We start from the raw sequence: 24,342 nt of genomic DNA, 5'->3' as shown, positions 1-24,342 counted from the left end.
CGAAAAAATTAAAATTCGTCAAAAGTTGGCGTCAAAGCCCTGATGTTTAGTAAATTGCGAAATAAGTTTTACTTGGATTTTGTAGATTATTTAGAGATTTGCTAATTTTAATTGTTAAATTAGAGAAAATAATGTCTCACTGCTCTGACATTCTTCTAACTCATAATTTTATGTTAAACTATATTTGAGATTGAAATTTATTTGCAAAAAAAGAGTTCATGGTGCCTATTTTGCCTGAAACTAATTTGATTTTTAAAACCTTTGGTGGGTTGTAAAATTTTACCTATTGTAACGAATCGATCATTCTGTGCTTATAAATAACCAAATTTGTAAATTCTGTAACTAGAAATATAGAAATAAACTCAATGATAAGTGACCATACTTCCTAGATTGTGACCACCCCTTATATTTTGAAGGTTAAGAATCCAAATATGTTGAAAAAAATAAATGTTTATTCAGAGAAAGTACGTTTTTGTGTCTGATTTTGTGACTTAATTAATAGTTAGCACTAAGTAATTTGCATATTTTAAGTCACCTCTAAGAACCATTAAGATTGATACATAGTACGTGAAAATCCGATCATTAGAATGAAAGTTATTTATGGTAAAATCTTTTTTTTTATTTTGCCAACTGTACGTTGAGCCCCCCCCCCCGAAAAAACCCCCGGATCACCCTGAATAACTTACGATCTGTTGATCGAACTTTTTAAGACTCAATCTGATTTGTTCGAGGCGGTGACGTCAAATATGCTAGTTAATTAATGCAGACGATGCTGTAAGTTACGAAATCAGACACAGAAACAAGCTTTCTCTGAATAAACATACCTTTTTTACCCAATGGATTTGGATTTTTGACCCCCAAAATATATTGGGTTGCCACAATCTGAGAAATATGGTCCCAATAGAATTAAGAAAATTAATATTACAACATATAAAAAGTGTCAGATTTGCCATGTTTTAAGTGTTATCCCTTATTTATCTGTACCTCCGTTTCTTATTTTTTGGGTTGCAGGGTATAGCATGCTTGCAGAGCCTTCCAAATTCATGTGTTGTTTGTTTCGTTGAAATTTAAATTGAAAGAACGCTTTATATTGTAAACACTACAAGCATAATAATATTTGATGGCGATATTTGAAGCTATCCGAAGTAGTAACCCGGAAGTCTTACGACAAATTTTTAACCCATAGCGCCATCTATAGTGAACAATCCATAGTTCCTAAGAAATCGAATTTTAATTTTTTTGAAGTTCTATTTCTCTGAAACTATTCAACCGATTTTGCTCTAATTTTGTATTTTGCCATGGAAAATTATATTCTTTAAAATGGTGCAAAAAATTGTAACATGGTATTTTTGAAATGTTTCGACGCTTCTTAAATAAAATAATAAATATTTACTAAAAGTTATTTTTTGCACGAGAGTCAGAATTTCGATACGTCGAAAAGAAAGTTTTTGTGTCAGATTTCGTAACTTAAAATATCGTCCGAGGTCACCCTCTCGACTCATTAAGATTGAGTCGAGAGGGTGAACGTCAGGACCATCCTCTCGAACGTCAAGACCACCCAAGAGTATGGGTGCAAGTCTTCCGTCTCCAGGACGGATTTCCGTCTTTCGAAAAATTCCGCGAGCGGAAGTAAGACGGAAATCGGAATTTTTTTTTCTGTCCTTTTAGGTCTACGTTATTGGTCTACTTTCTTAACAGGTGGGCTGAAAAATTCGTAGGCTAACATAGAAAAAATAATTTTTTTGATAAAATTTCATTTTATTATTCAATATAGTTTCCTTCAAGGGCGATACAACGATTATAGCGGTCATATAATATTTCGATACCATTTTTGTACTACGATTTGTCTTTAGCCTCAAAATAGGGCTTAGTTTCGGTGACTACTTCTTCATTGGCGCTAAATTTCTTTCCAGCGAGCATTCTCTTGAGGTCTGAGAACAGGAAAAAGTCGCTGGGGACCAGATCTGGAGAATACCGTGGATGCGGAAGCAATTCGAATACCAATTTATATAATTTTGCCATCGTTTTCATTGACTTGTGACATGGTGCATTGTCTTGATGAAACAGCACTCTCTTCTTCTTCAAATGGGCCCGTTTTTCTGCGATTTCGTAGTTCAAACGCTCCAATAACGCTATATAATAGTCGATGTTGATGATTGTTCCTTTTTCAAGATAGTCAATGAATATTAAACCATGAGCATTCTAAAATACTGACGCCATAACTTTGCCTGCTGACTTTTGCATCTTTCCAAGCTTTGGAGTTGGTTCATCTCGTGCAGTTCACTTGCTGACGGTTGATTGGACTCCGGTGTGAAATTATGGAGTATTGTTTCACCCATTGTTATATATCGCCACATAAATTCAGATTTATTACGATTAAACAGCTTCAAACACAGCTCAGAATCATCAATTCGTTGTTGTTTTTGGTCAATTGTGAGCTCGTGCGGCACCCACTTTGCCTAGAGCTTTCTCATACCCAAATATTCATTCACGATATGTCTAACACTTTCCTTTGATATCTTTAGGGTCTCAGATATTTTGATCAACTTCACTTTACGGTAATCTAAAATTATTTTGCGGACTTTTTTGATATTTTCGTCGCTAACAGCCTCTTTGGGGCGTCCACGGTGCGCATCTTCGTTAGTGTTCATTTCGATTCGTTTAAACTTAGCAAACCACTTCTCAATGGTTGATTTTCCTGGTACAGAGTTCGAATAATGTTTCTCAAGCCAAGTCTTGGCTTCAAGAGCATTTTTTTTCACTAGAAAGCAATGCTTTATAAACACGCGAAATTCCTTTTTATCCATTGTTTTTAAACTAACAAAAGTTGCTTCACTAAAAATACTATATCTCACAAACTGTTAGTCCGACAGCTGTCAAATTTATACACGTGTCTTTCGAAGGTTAGAACTAACTAAAAATCATACGTTTTTAATAATAGTAGCCCCATCTATGTGTCAGCCTACGAACTTTTCAGCCCAATTGTTATGTCTTGTTGTTATTTTATCAAAAGACAGATGAAGAAATATTTTTTGTACAGTATTTAAACTTGATGTATTATGGTAAAGCTTTCTTAGATAATTTGCATATGTCGAGGGGGTATTGTGTATGTTAGGTATTTCAGTCAAAAAATTTTCAGTCTTGGCCTTTTTTCCAACTTGCACCCATGCCCAAGAGGGTGGCGATTAAGAAGAACGTCTAGACCACCCTGAATAATTTCCCATCAATAAATCAAAAGTTATTCAGGGTGGTTCGTTTTTTTTCTTTTGCTCACTGTACACTGATGAAAGAGTGTATCGCGTAATTCTTTCTCTCTTTTGGAACTTCCAAATAGTTACCCAATTTTAAAGTTTTTAATCTATTTAAAAAATCAAGAGAGAAACTAGCGTACTTCCTTCTCCTATGAGTCTCCACACGCTAATGGTGAAAGCTTGCGAAATGTTGGCCATAGATAGAGAGTTCTGCTCTACTCCACCTGTAGCCCGTATCGATCACCAGTATCGCTTTTCAGTGAATATTTAGGGTGGTGTGGCAAATGTGTTTGTGTACATTTGAATCGGGTGTTTTGTCACCGAGGCGTAGTGGACCGGTTCTCTAACGACCACGCTCTCCCGATTTAAGCTGCATGAAAAGTTGTCAAAAAAATATAACACATAAGAATAATGCGAGGCGAAAACGCAGAAGAGAAAGCTTTCAGTTGGAACTTTTTGCTTCGGATTCTTGTATTCAATCTAAGAATGTCTGGGAGAGCGTTTCCCAAAAGGTGTCCCGAAGGGTATATAAAGATATGCCATTTTTTTTAAAAACCAATAACGATTTTTGAGAACCGTGACTATGTCTCGGGGGATAGATAACTCGCCTTCTAATTTGGTGAACCCGGTTCGAATCCCAGCGTTGGCTGTTCGATATGAATTTCGCACTCAGCTCGCACCGACCACATTGTTGACGTAAAATATGCTCAGTGGTAGACGGATCATGGGTTAGAGTCTCCTTGTCGCCAGGCTAACCATGGGAGATCTTCGTGGTTTTCCTCTAAATGTAAAGAGTTTCCTCTCCATGTAACGTTAGTTTCATCAAAAAGTCCTCCACGAAGGCAAATTTCTCCCAATACTTGATCTAGGAGTTCTCTTGTCTTCTGTTGCTGGTTCAAAATTACCAGGCTACAGAGAAATTACGGACATTAGTAGCCGTAAATCCAATAAATTGGGTCGGCTGTTTAACGACATTTATAGAATAAAATATATTTGTATCTAACCAGAAATCCATAATATATTTAATAAATTGATAATTTTTTATAAAATTATATGTAAAATGTCAATAAACAATATTTGCTAAATTTAAAAATCTATAAATGTTTTCCAATTATATACAGTCAAACCCCGCTATAGTGAACACGGTTTATAGTGAACTCCCGGATATAGTGAACGAAATGTTCGGTCCCGTGCCTTGCTATACGTGGATAATGTTATTTTTTGTGGATATAGTGAACCAAAAAAAGTTAGGAAGTTGGATATAATGAACTATTTTCTGTTTTCAACTGATTTTTTTTGTAATAATTTTGAAATTTCTACTTCAAAAAAAATACATATACCGATTTTCAAAACCATCTATAGAGGGGAATGTAGCGATAAGCATTTTTTCTTGTTTGCTTCTTTTATCTCACTTTCCCATCCCAATACAAACAAAGCAGATGTTTCCAACCCAGGCAGACGATGCCCTGTAAGGTGTCAGTCGGATCAATATGCATTTTATGTCAGAGGGAATGAGCAATTATTCATTATTGGTCAAAGGGTTGGACACTAATATGTGTTGATAAGGCCCTCATTTCAACTCCTTTTTGCTCTCAATTCAGTTTAAAAAATCCTGCAAACAAGTGTCTCAAATTTAACTATGGCGAGCAGTAAACGTAAAACGTTCTCCATTGATGATAAAATGGGCATAATCAGAAAAATTGAAAATTGATACAATCAAGCTGATATTTGCAGGGAATATAAACTATCCAAATCTGCAGTTTGTAACATATGGAAAAATAGGCAATTAATAATTTTTGCTCATGAAAAAAATTAAGATGGCAGACAAAAGTTGAGAAAAGCAGATCACAAGGATGTTGAAGAAGCATTACTGAAGTGGTTCACCAATTGAAGTATCTAAACAACTGTCGATGAATTTGCTAAGCGATTTTATGAGACTACTTTTATGATGTTCTCGAATGGCAGGTTAGACAGGTTTAAAAAGCAGGATAACAGAAATTCACGAAAAATTATCTGAGAGTCGGGAAGTTTTTCCATATGTGATGTTGAGGATTGCTGATCAGCTAAAGATTACAATTTTTTCTTTTTTGTACGCAAGACAAAGAGTAATGAAAAATTGCACATTTTTTGCTACTACATAATATTTTTCAGTCATTTATTTGAACAATTTGTAATAAAAGGGAGGAGTTTGGGAACCATTAGTTAAATTGCCTGCGTAACGGATATAGTGAACTCCCGGTTATAGTGAACAGAAATTTCGGTCTCTTGAAGGTTCACTATAGCGGGGTTTGACTGTATTAAATAAATATCGAAAAGGATATGTATCTAAAAATAATGCATAAGTATTTCTCATAAAATTTTTCAATTTAAAACAACTTAATTCAGGAATGAAGAATATAACCAATCTCATTGTTTGTAAGAGTTATTATTCGAAAATCACATTTCAGTTTATATTATTCAATCTCAACTTATTCATACGCTAAAGATAAACTTAAACTGTAAGCTGTTCTGCTCGTGGGAATTCAAAACCTGACATTTAACCATATTTTAAGACTTAATTCTATCCTAATTAGTCTCTTTTGGTTAGTATATTCACAGCTGCTAACGATTTTTTTTATACAGTTGGGATTCTACTGAAAAGAGATCTAGCATTTAGGGTTCCATAGCTGAAAGAAATTGGGAACTGCTGGTCTAGAACTCAGCCATGTTAAGAGATGGGCCAGTATTGGTAATTGATTCTCTTCAAATCAACGCGTTTTACGTACATGATTAATTTCCAGCTACGAGCTCACCCTTACCCTGCAATAGTTTTTAGCAATTTCATTGGAAATATGAAGAAACATACCACCAAAATATATTCTTGTTAATATTTCATTAAAATTTTGATAGTCAGTTGTAATTTTTTATTTATTTAATACGAACTGCAATCGACATTTGGTCCGACTTGGGATAGAGATTTGATAACTCCCGGCGGTACATGTTGCAGAAATTGAATGAGACTAGATTTTCTATCCAAGATGTCAAAGTCTGATGTTCTTTAAGTTGTTTAAAGTCAAGATATTCTTTCCAGATGTCAAAGTTTATAGATAAAGAGGGATGTTGCTCTTGAATGATTCTAGGTGAAGAAAATTCAAATCTATTATTAGAATTCCAATTGGGACGATGAAAGATCGTTTAATATCATGATTTTGAACTTATCTTTCTTTTTCTTTAAGTTTAAGGGTATGCTTAGTCTATCCAATATACGCTAGAGGCGTGGTGGCTTAGGGGATAGAGCGCTCGCCTCCCAGCGACGACTGATCGGCCCAAATTTTGCTCCCTGCTCTCAGTGCTGACGTAAAATATCTTCAGTGGTAAATGAATTATGGGTTAGATTCCCTTGCCGTCAGGCTATTTGTGGGATGTTTTCATGGTTTTTCTATCTATGTAACGCAAATGCGGGTTTCCATCAAAAAGTCCTCCACAAAGACTAGTTTGTCCCTATGGGGACAGGGGTGAAAGTAATGGACAAGATTTTGAATAAGATAAACTCAATTTATTCAAAAACTTAGCAATTTGGAGACTGATTTTCGGATATGGTAAAACAATTAAATGTTTAAAGAGCGAAAATAATTTATAATATATTAATGGTTTTTAAAACTATGTTTTTGAAGTGGACTAAAGAGCAGAAAATAATTCTGTATTTGTTACACAAAAAATTAAAAATACATGAAGCGTATCACTTTCGAAGTACATTAAAGTTTGTTTTTCTTCTCTTGCATCAGACGAATATATCATGATAGCAATATTGCTTGCTTAACTGATCTTCATGTTGTATTTTTGCACCATAACTTCGTAAATACACGAGTAAAGTTAGATAATATTGAGGTAAATAGTCACTAACCTTGAAATTTTTAATTCGAATTTACGAATATTACATCGTCGCGAAACTAAAGACACTAAATAAAAAAAATATTCAAGGTCTCGTAGTTTTTTCTCTCCCGTTTTGAGAAAGGATAAGGGAATAAAAATAAACATTTCACACTTAAAAAAAAGAAGAAAAAAACAAATTATTTTCAACATACTTATGTTAGTCTATGTATGAAATTGAATAAATAATAAAAAAAAACGTATATTTTTGTACACAAAAATTGTGCAAAAAATATTATAAAAATGCATATAAAATAGCAGTTTCTATCAGTTATCCAGCAAATTCTTTTGGCTTATCTATATCGAAGAATATATATATTGGATCCATAGGGTAGTATTTCAGTTATATATATTTTTTTCACCTGCATTTTAAACAATTTATTATCGAAATTAAATAAGCAAATTTGCGCTCAGTTTTTACACTGTGATAGCTCATTATTAAATGTTAGATTTAAAACTTTACTTTTTGTAACATGCACCGAATATTACTTTTTAAAAGTAGCTAGAAATTGTTTGCACATGTATAAACTACATTTTTTTAAAATAAAATTAGTTAAATGAGTATCATTCTACATTAGTTTTAACTATAAAAAAAAATTTCCTTTAACCTAAGCCAAATTTGGCAAAATTATCAAATATGGCCAAATTATTACCAAGTTATTGGCGTGTATTTTTTATAACAAACCTAATCTACATGAAAACTGATTAAGGGGAAAATCGCAAAACATGCGAAATATTCCATATTTGATTTTTCTTCTTATCAAGGAAATGTCAGTTTTCTCTCTCTTTTGCTCTCCAATAAATAGCAGAAATATTTCCATTTAGTCTGTACTTTAAAAACACGATATAATTCAGGAAATTGATTAGGTGGTATTACCGCAAGAATTAACTATATCATTCACTCAATATAGAGTACTCTGGAAATGTTTTATTTAAATATATATTTTTAAAAACCTTCGTTAAAAAGGGTGAAGTATCCTAGAGCAGAGGTTCCTAATTTGTTCTACGGAACCTTAAGTAATCAAGAAAGTAGATAAAGACAGTTGTGTACGTATTAACCATTAAAAGACTACTTTATTTTGACTTTTATATATCTAATAAGTCGAATGAATTTTTTTCCATCGTTTTATAATTAATAATCTGAATTCTTAATTTAGGTTTTATGCTAGACAGTTTAATTCGCTGTCTTGGAAATGTATCTAGTCTATCTAAAAATTTGCTTTTATATTGCTATATAAAATAAAAAAAACTGCTATAAACTTTGAAAATGGTTATTAGAGAAATACATTTCTTTAATAAAGAATTCATTTATTTTATTTTGATAAAACTATTGCAATTTTTTATAAATACATGTCCTTTTTAATAATTGTTAGAAAAATTATGTATTTTTTTAAAAAAAAATTCGCATCTCTCTCTTTAGCATTTTACTCTAAATATAATTGCGTAAAGGCAAACGAAATAATAAGTAAATAATGGAATATTTATTGGATCTATAAGTAATTATAGATTTCAAAAATGTTAAAAAAAAAAAAAAGTGCTTGCGAAAAAAAAGTCAACCTTCGGAACCTCTTTAAATCTTCCGTGGAACCCTTCACCATTTGGGAGTCGTTGCTTAGAGACTGATTCTCACGAAAATTTGAATCACTGCGAATTAATAATGGAAAAGTGAATGATCTTTTAATTATATTTCAGTTGCACAAATAGATAAAAGTATATTGAAGCAAAAATTAAGCTGAGTTTATTATCAACTTCTGGAAGTTTCATTTAATTATTAATGGAATTGTATTAATTCAAAAATCACCCAAGTTTTAACTGGCAGAAATGTACCTTTTACAGGTAAATGAATAATAATAGTGTAAACGACTCATGTTGGTAATTATGGTGCATTTCCGCTATGTGTTTTATTTCTTTGTTATATTTTTTTAAAATTTTTGTATCAGGCGCAGTTTATAGCACAGTTTAGTATCATTACCTTGACACCATCATAATTTGTTATGTGCGGTTGCAATATACTGTTGTGCAATTGAAAAAACAACTTAAGTGCTTCACTATAGATTTTGAGGAAAGTGGCTTGACAACTATTTTCTTTTATGCCAATGCTACAAATAGTTTTTTTTTTTTTTTAATTTTTTATCAGGGAAAAAAACTGATGAAACAAATTTTTTTTTATTATTTATTTATTTATTAATTTATTTGCAATAGATAGGTTATCATATAAATATGTCATATCTCAATTTTAAGTTTTTTGTCGCTTATGTTGATTTTTCAAGTGCACCTCAGTATACTGTTACGCTATCACTAGAACTACGCTGGACTGTAAGTCTGAGGTTGTTGCTATGGAAACACGAGTAAAACTCTTTTTTTTTGGGGGGGGGGGACGAGGTAAAGAGACGTCCTAACCAAACCAATCCGATTTTAATTGTTTTTAAATTTTAGTTAATAAAATCCGATAATTTAATAAAATCCGATTTTAAAATAATTATTTGAAACTTTTTTTTGTTACAAGAATTTTAAATCATAAATTTTGCACTTATAATATTCCCCTCCACATCTATTCTTCCAGTTTTTAGGGAAACACACATTTAAATAACACTTCGGCAAATAAATTAAATTTTAATCTAATAAATTGCTAGTTTTAAATTGTTAGAACACACTATGAAGATTAATCTTAGTACCTTCAATTAATTTCATACTCAACCGTTTAATTTTTAACTTACATATTCCCCAAGTTCTGAAATTAACTATATTTAAAAAAATGCAAGAAAAATTCCCTTCCACATCTATTCTTCCAATTTTTTTTGGGAGACAGAATTTTAAGTAACACTTCGGAAATTAAATTAAGTTTAAATCTAGTAATTAAATAGCTAGTTAAATTGTTAGAACACACTACGAAGATTAGCTTAGTATCTTCAATTAATTTCGTACTTAACCTTTCGATTTTTGACCTATTTCCTAAGTTTCGAAATTAACTATACTAAAAAAAATGCACAGGCTATTACTATTCAAATTTAAAAAAGTATAAATAATAGTATCTAGTCGTTACTTTCCTTTAAATTAGTTTCAGAATAATACAATAATGAAAACATTCTTTTCTATTATAGAAATTAATTGTTCTTATATTCGGGGAAACCCATACAAGACACTTAATAAAGTGCTTATTCTCTCTGTTATAAAAAAGTAATTAATTACAAATCTCACCTTACAAAAGCGTGAAAGGCGATTTCTATTGGTTATGATAGTAGTAGTAGCATTCGCGCTTACTGTTTCGACCTGACAACTCGGTGGAACAAAGAATACTTTATTCTTCTCTTCAAAATGCAGAAAGGTCCGATGTAAGTAGTTTTTCATAACTCAAACAGAAGTTATATTAAAATTTCTTTTAATGAGTTGATTGTTTAATGAATAGTTTTGTATGTTGAGTATGTAAGTTGCAAATTATGGGATAATTTCTATCCATTTTATACCCCAGAGTATGTTTTCTAAGGATCTTTCGTTTTTCTAAATAATAATCTGTATCTTATAAATAATATATATTAAAATAATTTGGTGTATGAGATTAATTAGCCCCAGAAACTGTAGAACGAACCATAATAAACAACATTATTATCGCATTTCTTTCGTTACTTTTCTACTGTCATTTTGTGTTTAGATGCTGAGAAAGGTTCTTGTTATTAGAACCAAAGTTACAGTATTTCCTGTTCTATACCTTGATTTGTGCTTTTTCTTACGTTGTTTTACTTTATTTATCTTCTCAAGAAATCAATCTTTTACTAAATAATATTCTATATTTTATAAATAATATACATTGCATTGTTTCAGATGCACCTTAAGAAACATAATGTGGAATTTAACAAAACGTTTCAGAATTGGTTATTAATATTTGGTGAATGTGTACTTAGTAAATTATGAGATGCATTTCTATGATCTTTCGTTTTATTAAATTATATTGTAAATTTCACGAATTTTACATTTCTGTTTCACTTATCGTATCCCTTAATCCCCCCCCCCCCCCAAAAAAAAAAGACTTCAGGCTATCCATTTTTGTTCAAATTAGTAATCCGTTAGTTTTGCTTCGTGTGCTTTTCTTTTTTCTTTTATTTAGACCTAACATTATAATTTTTTTTCTAACTATTGGGACACATTAAAACATGGACTTATAAAAAGGGTGATAGAATTTTTGTTTTATAGTTTCGTTGTTGTAGGCTGCTTAATTTTTAACTTCCTTATCTTAGTAATTTTTTGGTTTGTATATTTTAAGTTATAGATTCATAGAAATTTTTTTTTTCGCTTTAAATAGAATGAATGTAAGATGAAGAGTCGTATTTTATTTTAAACCCCACCCCCTTGACTGGTTTATGCCCAAAATTGCTTTAGCAATAAATTTGTAACTATTTTTTTTTCTATTTCTAGAGAATAATGAAGTCTAAATATATTATTAAAACTATTCTCAGCGGGAAAAGCATACTACTGTTAATTAAAATAAATTACGCAACTCAAGTAGCAATTTAACTACAAAATTTGGGGAGTGTTTGCTCTTATTCGACAAGCTTTCACTAATAGAAATTAAAATCTCATCAAATATGGGTTTTTAAAAGGTACCTCGTGATAAAATCAAGTTAATGTGTCTTATATACTAATGATTCGGTATTTAATATTTATAGTGGTAGTTACGCCACATAGTAATGAACATCTTTCAAGCATAATTTTAGAATCCTTGTGTAAAATGATGTAAAAAGAAGTGTTCATTAAGCGTCTTAAATTAATATTTAAGAAAAGGGAAACGCAATTGAAATGTGTCATATAACTAGTTATAAAGATAGGATTAAAAACATTATTGCTAGTTAGTAGTGTTTCGAAAAATCGCCTCTCAACTTGACTCATACTCCTTACTCAATCAAACAGGTTTTGATATTTTCAGGCCTTTATAGAAAGTTTCTTTCATTATATAATTCATTAGATGCTTCTAGGTTCAAATCTTAATTTACGGGCCCTATTGTGTTTACATTTTTATTATACTTAATTTTTGGCATCGATTCTAAAGTAGTATATTTAGGCAGTACACTACGAAACACCCTGTATAAAAATTATACATTCACATTCTAAGGTTTATAATCAATGTTAGAAAACAAAAGTAGATTTTTCTCCTCTAGAAAAAGTAGTTTTGTTTACTAATTCCTTAAAAATTATAAAATGTTATGAAAAGATTTATAGTTTATTTTAGCGACATTTTAAATGTGCTTAATCATTTTAGAATGTAATTATTTTTTTTCGAATTCTCATATCTCGATCGTTTTGGCTTATTCTAATTTTACCCTAATTAACATATTCATTTTTTTCTTTTGTAGATAAAATTAGAATTTTGTGTACCAACATCTAATCAAACATCTGTTTTTATAAAATTCTTTGATTGAAATATTTGCAATTGACACAGACCTTCTAAGATGTACAATCTTTTGGCCTTGTCTGTCTATTGCCACCCCCGTTTCTTATTGCATGTCGAATGTTTTGTCGGTATTTATACCCGTCATTTTCTTTTGTCACATGAAGTAATTTTACCTCATTAAGTCGAAAATACCTGAATAAACGGAACAGATAGTGATCTTTTTTTTTGACAGAAGAATTTTTTTTCGTGAAATCGCAGCGGGTTGTCCCTTATTGTATTATTAATTAATTTGTTGAAGTTTATCATAACATGTTGTTTTAGTATATAGTTTTGTGTGAAGTGATTTTATGTGCTTTAAATTCAGGAGTACAGTAGAGTTTAAAAATAAAAGTCATTGTTTTGGAAACTCTATTTCTTTTTTTTCCATTCTCGGATGTAAGTAGGAAATTTTGTGTTCTGAAATTTGTGTTGTTCGTTTGCGATTTTTATACAGCGTTGTAAGTCTGTTTCGTTTTAGCTTTGCATCATGCTTTTGTTTTAACGAAAATCGGATAATTTAGGAAGTTCATTTATTTTATAGCTCATTAAAATGTTCTTACTCAAAATCGGGGTAAAATAATACACCTTTAAAGCATTGAAAATTAAATTTATAATGATATGGACAAAAATATGAGTAGAACTTTACCAGATTCCTTCAAATTCTAAAAATCTTTATTTTAAGCTTGTTGTTAAAATTATTTATTTGTAAATACCTTATTTTGATTAATTACGGTATCTAGTTTATATTCTGGTTAAAATTAATAAAAAAGGTTTTAATTTTCATATTTGTCAAGCATAAACGTTCGTTAACTATAGAGAATATATTTTCATAAAACCTTTTCTTTTCATGCGAGGCATTTTTCAATAAATAAGAATGTTGCCCTTTTTCAGTTAGTCAATTCGTTATTCATTTCACTATTAAATGCTCCATTAAATTCTTCTCAACAGAATTATTCCAATTAAACTATTTTGCATTTCACAAATGAATTATTTCACAATTTTGCGCTTGACGTATTAACGGATAATTAGCGTAAAAACAACAAATAAAACATCTAGTATGCTGTACGTAACTTTTGAGTGAGCGCAGAAACTTTTCTATTTTTAAAACTTATTTACTTTTGTTTTTTTAATTTTCCATATTTAAGTTTTTGTAATGCTGTGAAATAGTTTATTATTGTTGATTTAAAATTAGAAATGTATTAATTTTCTGATGTGCTTTTTGATCAACGTGCAGTTTGAAAATGCTAAGTCATCAGGGTTCAGTGCTGAGACCACATATTTTATAACAGCAATAAGGTGACCATGTCATAAAGTAAATTTAAAACGGCTGCGCAGAGATTCTCTAAACAGCAATTCTAACATTTAAAATACGCTATATTTATTGTTTACAATAAATATAGCGTATTTTAAATGTTAGAATTGCTGTCCAAATATTATGCTTCTATTTGAGAAGGTTTGGGATTTGGCAAATATTTTTTTTTCCTATTAATCTATCGTAACCCAATTATAGGTCGTGTAAAGCTATAGCTCCAAAAGCGTGAAGCTTGTTCGAAATTTTTCAAAACTGTACAAAATATTTTCCTAAATCACTCCAAAATCTGTAAATCCAAAATGCATCATGGAAATATTCTTAAAAAATTGGCACTTAAATCTTTTTCCCTCAGTGTTAGCGTTTCATTTTCCTTTTTGAAACAATCTCTGGATTAGTTCATTTCAAACAGAACAAAGAAGTTCAAATCGTGTACAATTCAATTCGATCCACAGCTATCATTTTGTCTCTCATTGTCTATTGTTGCAATTCTTTCATTTTAGTTCGTCTAATCCAACGTATGAACCTTATCTTCGTTATTTTAGATACTTAGAGTAGTTTTCTAACTCTTCTAAGTAAAATTAAATGTATTCTACTTGCAAAAGTACATATCTTATTCAAATTATGAAACTTATCCTTGTTGTAATTTACATTGAGTAAAAATTTTTAATTTTTGCTACATATCAACATTATAAACTCTGAAAATGTTGCCCTTTATCATTTTTTATTCTTTCTTTCTTTTTTATATGCGAGTTGAAAGAGCTTAACTAATCTCTCTAAATCTAAATTTCAAACATTTAGCAATAACAGTTTAAATGTAATTAAATGTATAATATTTAATGAAGATTTTTACAAATTTCGAGTTTATTATAAGTATAAGAATTAATTTTGAAGTATAAGAATTAATTTTGAATAATAAATATGTTAAACCGATATTCCTAATTTCTTTTCAGTCTAGAGTATTTTAAAGCTGTACAAACTAATTCTCAATAAGAATACTTTGCGAAATTAATGACAATCTTCTGCATGCTCAAGAAATCAGTATTATATAATTATAATTATGTACTATAATATTGGTTATATAGCTTTATTGTTTGACTTCTAAAATTACACATGTCTTGGGTTGGGTTAATGAATAATCTGGCTCTTTGCAAAAATCGCCGTCATTTTAAAATGCAGGAGACTCATTGGAAAGTCTACAGTTCTTCCTAATACAACCTGAAATTTTTAGAATTATTTAAGTGAGCCCATATATCTTTTGTCTAATTCGAAAATAAATCATGCCTTGTTCAGTTAGCTTAATTTATTCCAAAATAATGAAGTCCAATAAGTCCAAAATAATGAAGACTTATTATTAATAGCATTAGTCCAGATTACTTAAATTGTAATGAGCTGATTTAATAAGTCTAAAATTAAGAAAATACTAGAGACTTTTTTTAATAAGTCTGGGGCATAACGAAATATCGGCGACATTTGAAAGCAGGATTTTTCAGTTACCCAATCAATTCAACACATACACATATTTACTAATAAAAATAAAATAAAAAAAATAAATAAGAACTTGAATTGTTGTAAAAAGGATGTTATTTTCAAATCCAAAATCCATTGTTTGCTTTATTGATTTATTATTTAAAAAAAAATTATAATTGCTTTATGTTACATTTAGTTAAGGTTGGCCTATTTTTTAAAGTTTAATAATTTAAACATTTGTATTTCAGGCCTTGTTATTGGGAGTTTTCAGATCTCCAGGATTCTTCTCTAAGCTATGCACCCTCATCACATAATGTGCTTTTCCAGTACTCTTATCTGCTTCCTTGTTGTGACATGTCATGGGGCAATTATCAACAAGTATCAAAATGAAGTAGGACATCCAGACAACGAAAATAACCACAAGTTTTCCAATCATTCTAGGTTACCAGATGATATTACTATTCATCACCATCATAACTCATCAGGTGAATTAGATTTGTAACATTCTTATAAAAAAAAATTATCATCATTTGCATTTTATTTATTTTGAGGAGATTTATTTATCGATTTTGACAACCTTCATCTACGAAAAGGTACCTGTAGATAGAATTACGTTAACATGTTTTATATACTAGTGAATTGGTATTTAATATTTAGAGTGGTAGTTACGCCACAATTTCTTATTCATTTTTATGTAGTTTAACAAATTTCTATTACTCTAGGATCCTTCGCATCTCGTTCGTTCCGCTCACCAAACCCAGTGGTTGCTTCTTATTCCTTGTTTTTTTTCTTCTTTTTTTTTTTAAAAAAAAAAAGAAAAAGTCGGTGTAATTTTTTTTCTTCCTAAAAAACGTTTTATAAAACATTATTATTATTTTTTTTAATATTTTAACAATGTATTATTAATCGTAACAAAATGAAAGTATACCTGGATTTGAAAAATAATCCTGAAGAAAAAGAAAAATTAAACTTAGGAATATAGAATGCGCGACACAATAAAAAGTAATAAATTAGAAGTAATTTTACTTGAAAACGGCATGTAACGATAACCTCTTATATAACATTATTATTTAACAAACACATTCATCATGTCAAATTTTAAGTCTGTAGTTGCATTCCTGCGGCCTGTAGAGCTGCCCGCATGGTATTTTTTCTTACAAGTTTTACAGTTAATAATACTCAAACTAAGTATCGATTATTATTTTTTTTATTTCATTGTAATCTTTGTACATTTCTCGAAACACCTTAGTAATTTCAAGTTCCTAAGTCTTACAGTTTTTGTGTAGCCATACAAAATGTAACGTTAAGTTGGAACTCCTCCCAAAACGTCGGCGCCCTTATGTTTTTTTTAATACGTACATATTTATATTAACTCGTCAACGTGTCTGCGTGAGAAAAACCTTGCAATCATAATTTTTATCGGTTTCTAACGATATATCTAGTTCTAGAGCATTGAAATATCTAATAGAGCCACGATGCTTGACGAAAATGCAATTTTCAATCGTTTACTGATAGCTTCAAGTAGAATTCATCATCATTTTATCATAAAATAGAATTGTTTCCTGATTGCTAAAAATAGAAATTATCATCATTTTTCCGCCAAATAGAATCGTTTCTTGAAAGCTAAAAGTAGAATTTATCATCATTTTATTTAAAAATAGAATCGTTTCCTGACCGCTACAAGTAAAATTCATCATCATTTTATTTAAAAATAGTAAAGGCAATCCAAATTGCGACCACTTTCTGACTCAAATCTCAGGAAAAGCCAAGTTTCTGATGAAAATAAAAGCTTCAATTGTTTATCGTGCCATTTTATCACCAAATTATCGACATAGAGAATTTATCTCTTATCCTAGTTTCGACTGTTTTTCAAGTAGCTAGAGTGCTCGAATTTCAACCGAATCTCTGTTATAATACAAGTTGCAGTTATTTCCTAAAATGTATAAGCAAAATGCATCGCAATTGCGTTGCTATTTAAAGTTTTAATCATTTTTGAGCACAAATAAACTAACAAACATAAAATTAAAAGGAAGAAATTAAATATCTTCTTTAAACCTGTGTTCTTTTTAACGGAATAAAAAAGAGAAAATAATTTTATTTTTGTCAAGCCTAAGGAGGAAAACGTAACGTGCATCACTTTCGTAATCATTTTCAATCAACACTGCCAATTCTCTGGTGCAAAATGAAAAAAAAAAAAATGTCTTGTATGATTTTTGTTGTAGGTTTGACTGAAATTAATCCTTTTCTCTATTTTAGCTTTTTTGAAGCATAGCTTTTAGAATTTCTATTTTATTATTATGTTTATGTAATCTAACACTTATTTATTTTTACATAATTTAACCAGTTAAATATCAAAATATATGTAGTGCAGATTGATTTGTGACTTTCTCTGAGCAGGATTGTCATAAGATTAAAGTTTGTTGGTTTTGAAAATTTTATACTTGGAAACTAAATTACAATAATTATGTTGTATTTAATGTTTAATTTAATCTCCAAGAAATTATTTAATTAGGAAGACATTAAAATTTTTATATTATTACTACTATATCTACTTAAGAAGTCTCATAATGTAGCTTTGAATTTCTGTTTTATTGAATGAAATTTGAAAATATTAATTAAAAACATAGTTAGGTATTTATTTATTTGTTTAATGTTTATGTGAATTTAATTGATAATTTTTTCCGAATGATTAGTAATAACTGTATAATACCCGTTGTTTAAAAATTACCAAGATTTTAAGAAGCAATCTCCGAAAAAGTAAATATAAATGCTGTCATATGATTTTTGACATTTTCCTCAATGTTCATCAGCAGAATGCACTGCATGATAGAAAACATTCTAAGTGAAATATTTGCACAAGCATCTGTTTATTTTACCATGTTTACCTGTACCATGTTGTTATTTTATAAAATTTTTCAATTAGCATTGCCATCTGTTGACAAACTTTGAAACTAACTTTTAGCCTTTTTGAGAATTAATATCAGGTAGACTAAGCAAAACATTTTTATCACCCTCCTTTTTCTTTCATTGATTTTTTAAGTAGTCGAACATCTTTTAATTACCCAGTTAAAAGCAATAAATTCTTTTTGTTCTTGTTGATTCAGATTATTGATGTTGATTATTCTTGTGATTCAGATTATTGTTGTTGATTCAGACTAAAATTATTCTTTACATACTTCTTATTTAGATATCCACTCTCACTCTGAACATCACCACGAAAACTCAATTTTAGATCACCATAAAGATGGATCATCATCTGTAATAAGTTTCTCCAAACGTCTACGAAGATCTGCTGATACAGATTTTCCACAAGCATATTCCAATGGTAACAAATCAATTTGTCATTTTAAAGTAGTTTATGAATCCAATAGCTCCTGTAGAGTGGTCGTTCAAATATTACTGAAAAATAAAACTAACAAGGGTGTGCTTATGTTGTCTGATAAAGGGGAAAAAAGGAGTATAAACTATGCTTATGCATTACAAAAATCTCTTTATTTTTCAAAATATTTAAAAAAAAGCAAAATAAGGAATACCATATAAAATTTTCTTCAAAGAGTTTGAGGTCAGAATTTAAACTCAAGATTCCTCTATTTGAAATTTTTTAAATTTAATTAAAATATAGATTTTGTTCTATGCAAAGTTGCTACTTTTATTTGAATTTGATCCTAAAATTAGATTACTCAGTAAATGTCAAAATTAAAGCAAAAATCGGGTTTCTAATGCAACCATTGAATGTGGTTTGTGACTTACCTATTTTTTATGACAAGGGGAAGGGGACATCCAAAATTGCCAAAAATATGCTTAGGTAATATTTGAATGACCCCTAATATTTGTCTTGTCCTAATATATACCCTTAGTATATTTAATATAAGACATATATGTAATAGTATATGTCTTATTTTACTGATAAAATAATTAGTTTTAAGTCGTTCTGTTATTCTTATTTTCTTAACCATGCTTATCTAATATACTTTTTTTCTTTCATAGAATTTTATTAGATTTTATTTTTTCAGGCAAAAGTAATTTTGAGCAATCTTCAATCAAAAAGAGATCCAAACCGCCACACGACGGTTCTCATCACAGGCGACACAACGATTCAGATCATGACCATTCTAATGATCGGAAAAACCATCCAGACTTTGACTATGATGCAGAAGAATCTTATGAAGATCCTGAAAGTGTGCATCTTGATGGTTCCTCACAGTTGCCATCTCTAAATGAAAAACCTGATAAAGCAACCCAAACAGGTGCCATCAATCCTTGTGTGAATAGTCATGATCATGAAGATCATGATCACGAACATCATGAACATTCTGAGGAAACTAAAAGTGAAAATGAAGCATCCAATTTTCATCAGCATGCTCACTCAGCTCCACCTGAACTTGAAGGAATAGGTATTTTTTTTTCTTCTTCTTTTGATTCAATTTTAGTAATTGTTTTATAAAAATATTAGTTTTTTACTTAGAAAATTATTGCATTAATTCTAATTCATGAAATACAGTCAAACCCTGCTTTAGTGAACGATCCGCAGACATAGCAATAAGTTCACTATAAACAATGGTCCACAATACCCAATTTCTTTGAAAAAATATTTTTTGAATATTGTCGGTAATAATGAGTAATCTAGTACAAAACTTGCATATAAATTAATGAAACTAAATACAGTAGAGTTTCCCTGCAATGTTTTTTTTTCATTAAAAAAACCCTAATAAATTAGTTTTTTTAAACCCTATTTTATAGGTCTTTTTTTTTTTACAGTAGTGATAGTACCGATTTTTTTTTTTTAACAGTGTAATTTTTTAAAAAAATATATAAAACCTTTTTTATAGATTGAATTTCAAAAGGAAGAAAACCTTTGAAAACATAAGTTTTTTATTAGATAGTAATTGAATTTTATTGGTTAAATTCTTTATTTGGTGCTTTTTATATCTACTGAACTCAGTGGCACGACAGCCCATAGAGGGCCAAGGGCTACTGTGCCCATCTCAGTTTTTTTGACCCAGGACTCTGGGGTGCAGGAGCAGATGTTCCAATTTAGGTGGTGAGACGAACCCGGAACCCCCAGTGTTTAGTTCCCAAGCATGCTTGGTACTCATTTATCAACCCATTGAAGGGATGAAAAGCTGGCTTTTTATATCTATAGATTTTAATCCTAGAAGTCATTCTTTAATTTTACCTACTTACTTTATCCAAAAATATTAGTTATTTATGTATCTACGTACAGTTATTAAAAATAAAATGAAAGTTTTTCATCTGATACCAAAAGTTTCCACAATGCGTTTTGAAATTTCAAAGAATTTAAGAAGAAAAAAACAAGAAAAACGTTTCTTTTATGAAATATAGCAATTGTCTATATCTCATAAAATATTGATAATTGTTATATTGATGTATTTTTGAATTATAATTTAATATTTTATTTAGAGCAAACAAAAACTGTGCATTTCATTAGTGACCAGGTTAGAAAACAATATGTGTGGTAGTGTTGAATCAGCATTCAACATTAACCCCAGTGTTATGTATGTAAAAAAAAGGGACTAAATCTTTGTTTTAAACAATGTAATGCATTTTGGAGACTTCTAATCTTCTACTCACTTCTAAAAATTGGCAAAAAAGTGTTAGAATATTTTAATAAAAATGATCTTAATCTTAATCATTAATATTTAAATATGCCATTGAAAATTCAAATAAATAAAACTTTGGTTTTCTGCTTTTCACTTAATTTGTATTTCTATTTTAGTTTGGTTATATGCTTCTTTGGCTGTGGTTGCAATAAGTTTGTGTGGCTTGTTTAGTGTCGCTGTGATTCCTATCATGCAAAAGTGGTTTTACCACACACTGCTGCAATTTCTAGTTGGACTGGCTGTGGGTAGTCTTTCCGGTGATGGTTTGCTTCATCTAATGCCTCATGTAATTAAATATTATTTTCACTTTTATATGTTATATTGTAAATAGCGCTTTACATTTTATGTTTATTTTCATGATTTGGATTATTAGTTTACATGAAATATAAACAAAAACAAAAAATTAATAAAATCTATAAATATATATGATAAAAAAATTGAGATAGTCAAAATTTTTAACATTCCAGTTTTAAGCACATTTTATTGCTGATTATTCGTTTATATGAAATGTGATCTTCAAAAGAATTTTAAAATAATGTAGTTAGTAGAAATTTTTTTAAAAAAAAAATATGGTATTAACAATTTATTCTAATTTTATGTAAACTTTGCTGAATTTTAACTTATCAGAATACAATTGAACTTGCAAAAATAGTTAATATTTTATGAATATTGTTTTTACTATGCATGTTTTATCTTGTTTTAAGGCATTTCTTTTTGTTTCAAAATCGAATATTGTGCGAACAATACTAGATTAAATAGGCTAAATAAATCAAGTTAATAAGTTTACAAAAACCAAATGTGCTATTTATGAAAAATAATATCTTGTTATTAATGTCTAATATCATTCAAAATGCTTGAACATTAGTAGGACTCAATCCATAATACCATATATTATTCATCTCCAAGTAGGATAATATTATTTAACTTTGAAAGTATACTGTTTATTACCATACTATTAACGACTGTTTTTAATGTACTGAAATTGTAAGAAAGTTCAACACTATTGAATTTATGTGTTTTAATAATATGGTTTAATGAGATAAATCATTTGAAATAGGTGTGCTTTATTTTTTCTTGCAATTTTTTGTACAATGACTTTTCTTTATTGAGACTAGATCATTTCCATACTGAGATCAATGACAAACATTTTTCCTTTAAATTTTTTTCAATGAATTAATGTTGAATTTACTTACCTACATTTGAATCATATTGTTCTGAATATTCCATCCGTCTGTAGTGTTCACAGTTAAGCTCATGGGTGCAAGTCTTCCGTCCCCAGGACGGATTTCCGTCTTTCGAAAATGCCCGCGGACGGAAGTATGACAGAAACAAGACTGACTCGCAGACGGAATTTTTTTTTTTTTGTCCTTAAAAATATTTTTTAGGTCTACGTTATTGGTCTACTTTCTTATGTCCTGTTGTTATTTTATCAAAAGACAGATGAATAAATATTTTTTGTACAGTATTTAAACTTGATGTATTATGGTAAAGCTTTCTTAGATAGTTTGCATATGTCGAGGGGGTATTGTGTATGTTAGGTATTTCAGTCAAACAATTTTCAGTCTTGACCTTTTTTCCAACTTGCATCCATGGTTAAGCTTACATTTATGAATTTTGACAGTAATAGTAATCTTATTTTCATTAATTGAATCTTTAGTTGTTTTCTAATTTATAGTACTTGTAAATGTTTGAGTGTGCCTATTTGTAACAAGAAAAAGGGTATTTTTTTCTGTTAGAAATTTTATTTTTGCTTTCAAGAAGGAATAGTTATTTACAACAGATGAAGCTTATTTTTATTTTTATTAAAGTATTATAATGAGACTCTCTAGATTTCGGTTTTTCACAGTAACATGTTTGCACTTACGTTTCGTTGTAATTTTTAAAATATATTAATGTTATTATTTATTAAATTAAATTATCTTATATTTTATGTTCCAGGCATTTCTTGATAGTCAAGTACGCCATGATCACAAAGGAAGCCACGACCACCATGATCAACTGGTTTCCCTAAAACACATGGAAGAAAAGTCAGTTTTTAGAGGTTTAGCTGCTTTATCTGGAATATTTCTCTTTTTTATTGCTGAGCGTCTTCTTGGAGCAGTCACAACATACAGAAAACAAAAGAGAGAATCAAAAGTAAATTTCTTTTATGAACGATAATGCGTTATACCTATTCAGTATGTAATACATTTGTATTTTGAAGGTTTAATATTTTTCTCAATTTGATTTGACCTTTTTTCATCTAAAGAGATCAAAGCTACTTGTCTTAAAAATTTAAAATCTATTTCAGGTGAATAAAAAAGTTAACTTTTTGCCATTTGCAAATAAAGCTAAACAATGTAAAGAAAGCACAAATAATACCACATAAATAACTATTTGCTTGTTGGACAAACGTGTCTACAAAAGTTACAGACTGATTGGTATTTTTTACAATATAATAAGTCTTTTAATTTTTTGCTAATTTTTAACAAGAACAAGCCATTTTACTAAAAAATGAGAAATTGCAATGTCATAATGTATTGTAAAGTGTAAACTATTTCTGTCTTGGTTTTAATTATAATTATTTTTTTCTTCATGTAAAGGTAAAAATTGACATTTTTTTAATACTCAAAAGTGACTTTTGCCTCTACTTAATATGTTATTTAGCTGTAAAGCAACTGACAAAATAAATAAATAACGTTATCCACGGAAAAGTCAAATTATTGTTAGAAAATATTAGGATAATTATACATTATTTACCACAACTATATGAATTTCCTTTGTAAAATATCCGTATTGTTTAAGTTAACATATCTAAAAATTAAACGTTAAAAGTTTCAACAAAGAAATTTTACTTTTTAAAAGTAAAATGTGATGTCAACATTTCATTTTTATAACAAATTAAAGAAAAAAAGGGAATTATTGCCTCTGCATTACTATAATATTTTATAGAAAATTATTTTGATTATTAGATGCGCGATGTCAATGATAATATTTACAAAATAAGTTAAGTGCACAGTTAGAATTGATACTTATGTTCAATTCTCTAACTTTTCCTAGTTTTTTTTTTTTTTTTTTTTTAAATCAGCATATCAAAAATGTATTGTATATATTTCTTAAATAAATATTTTTAACCGTTGTACAATTGAACTCTTTTTAGTATTCTGATTGAGGTTTTATTAATTTCCTTCATATTTTTGCCGAAATTCTTTGTAGTATTATAATGTATGAATTTTAGATCTCTTTTCAGGGAACAAAACAATTGAGCTTTTGTAATAGTTCATTAATTTTTGTTTTTAATAATCGCACCCTTTCATACAAGTGTAACTGATATTGAGGACACTCCAATATCCCAGATTTTTTAATCAAGAAAAAACTAGC

General features: G+C 29.4%; 1 protein-coding gene across 2 annotated transcripts in view; it reads left to right on the top strand.

Moving 5' to 3' along the window:
- Window positions 1-24,342, top strand: part of LOC107447359 (zinc transporter foi) — a 44,529-nt gene that overhangs the window by 13,447 nt on the left and 6,740 nt on the right. For both annotated transcript variants that reach the window (XM_016062245.4, XM_071182432.2), the window contains 5 exons: window positions 15,610-15,846; window positions 18,549-18,686; window positions 19,375-19,755; window positions 21,099-21,268; window positions 22,921-23,118. In XM_016062245.4, coding sequence (XP_015917731.1) covers window positions 15,657-15,846; window positions 18,549-18,686; window positions 19,375-19,755; window positions 21,099-21,268; window positions 22,921-23,118 — 1,077 coding nt within the window. In that variant the 5' untranslated portion in view covers window positions 15,610-15,656. The remainder of the gene's footprint in view (window positions 1-15,609; window positions 15,847-18,548; window positions 18,687-19,374; window positions 19,756-21,098; window positions 21,269-22,920; window positions 23,119-24,342) is intronic.

Source organism: Parasteatoda tepidariorum, chromosome 4 (assembly GCF_982258835.1).
Source record: "Parasteatoda tepidariorum strain Cologne lab strain chromosome 4, Ptep-v5.0, whole genome shotgun sequence".
Classification (NCBI taxonomy): domain Eukaryota; kingdom Metazoa; phylum Arthropoda; class Arachnida; order Araneae; family Theridiidae; genus Parasteatoda; species Parasteatoda tepidariorum.
This window is presented reverse-complemented; position numbering and strand designations above follow the sequence as displayed.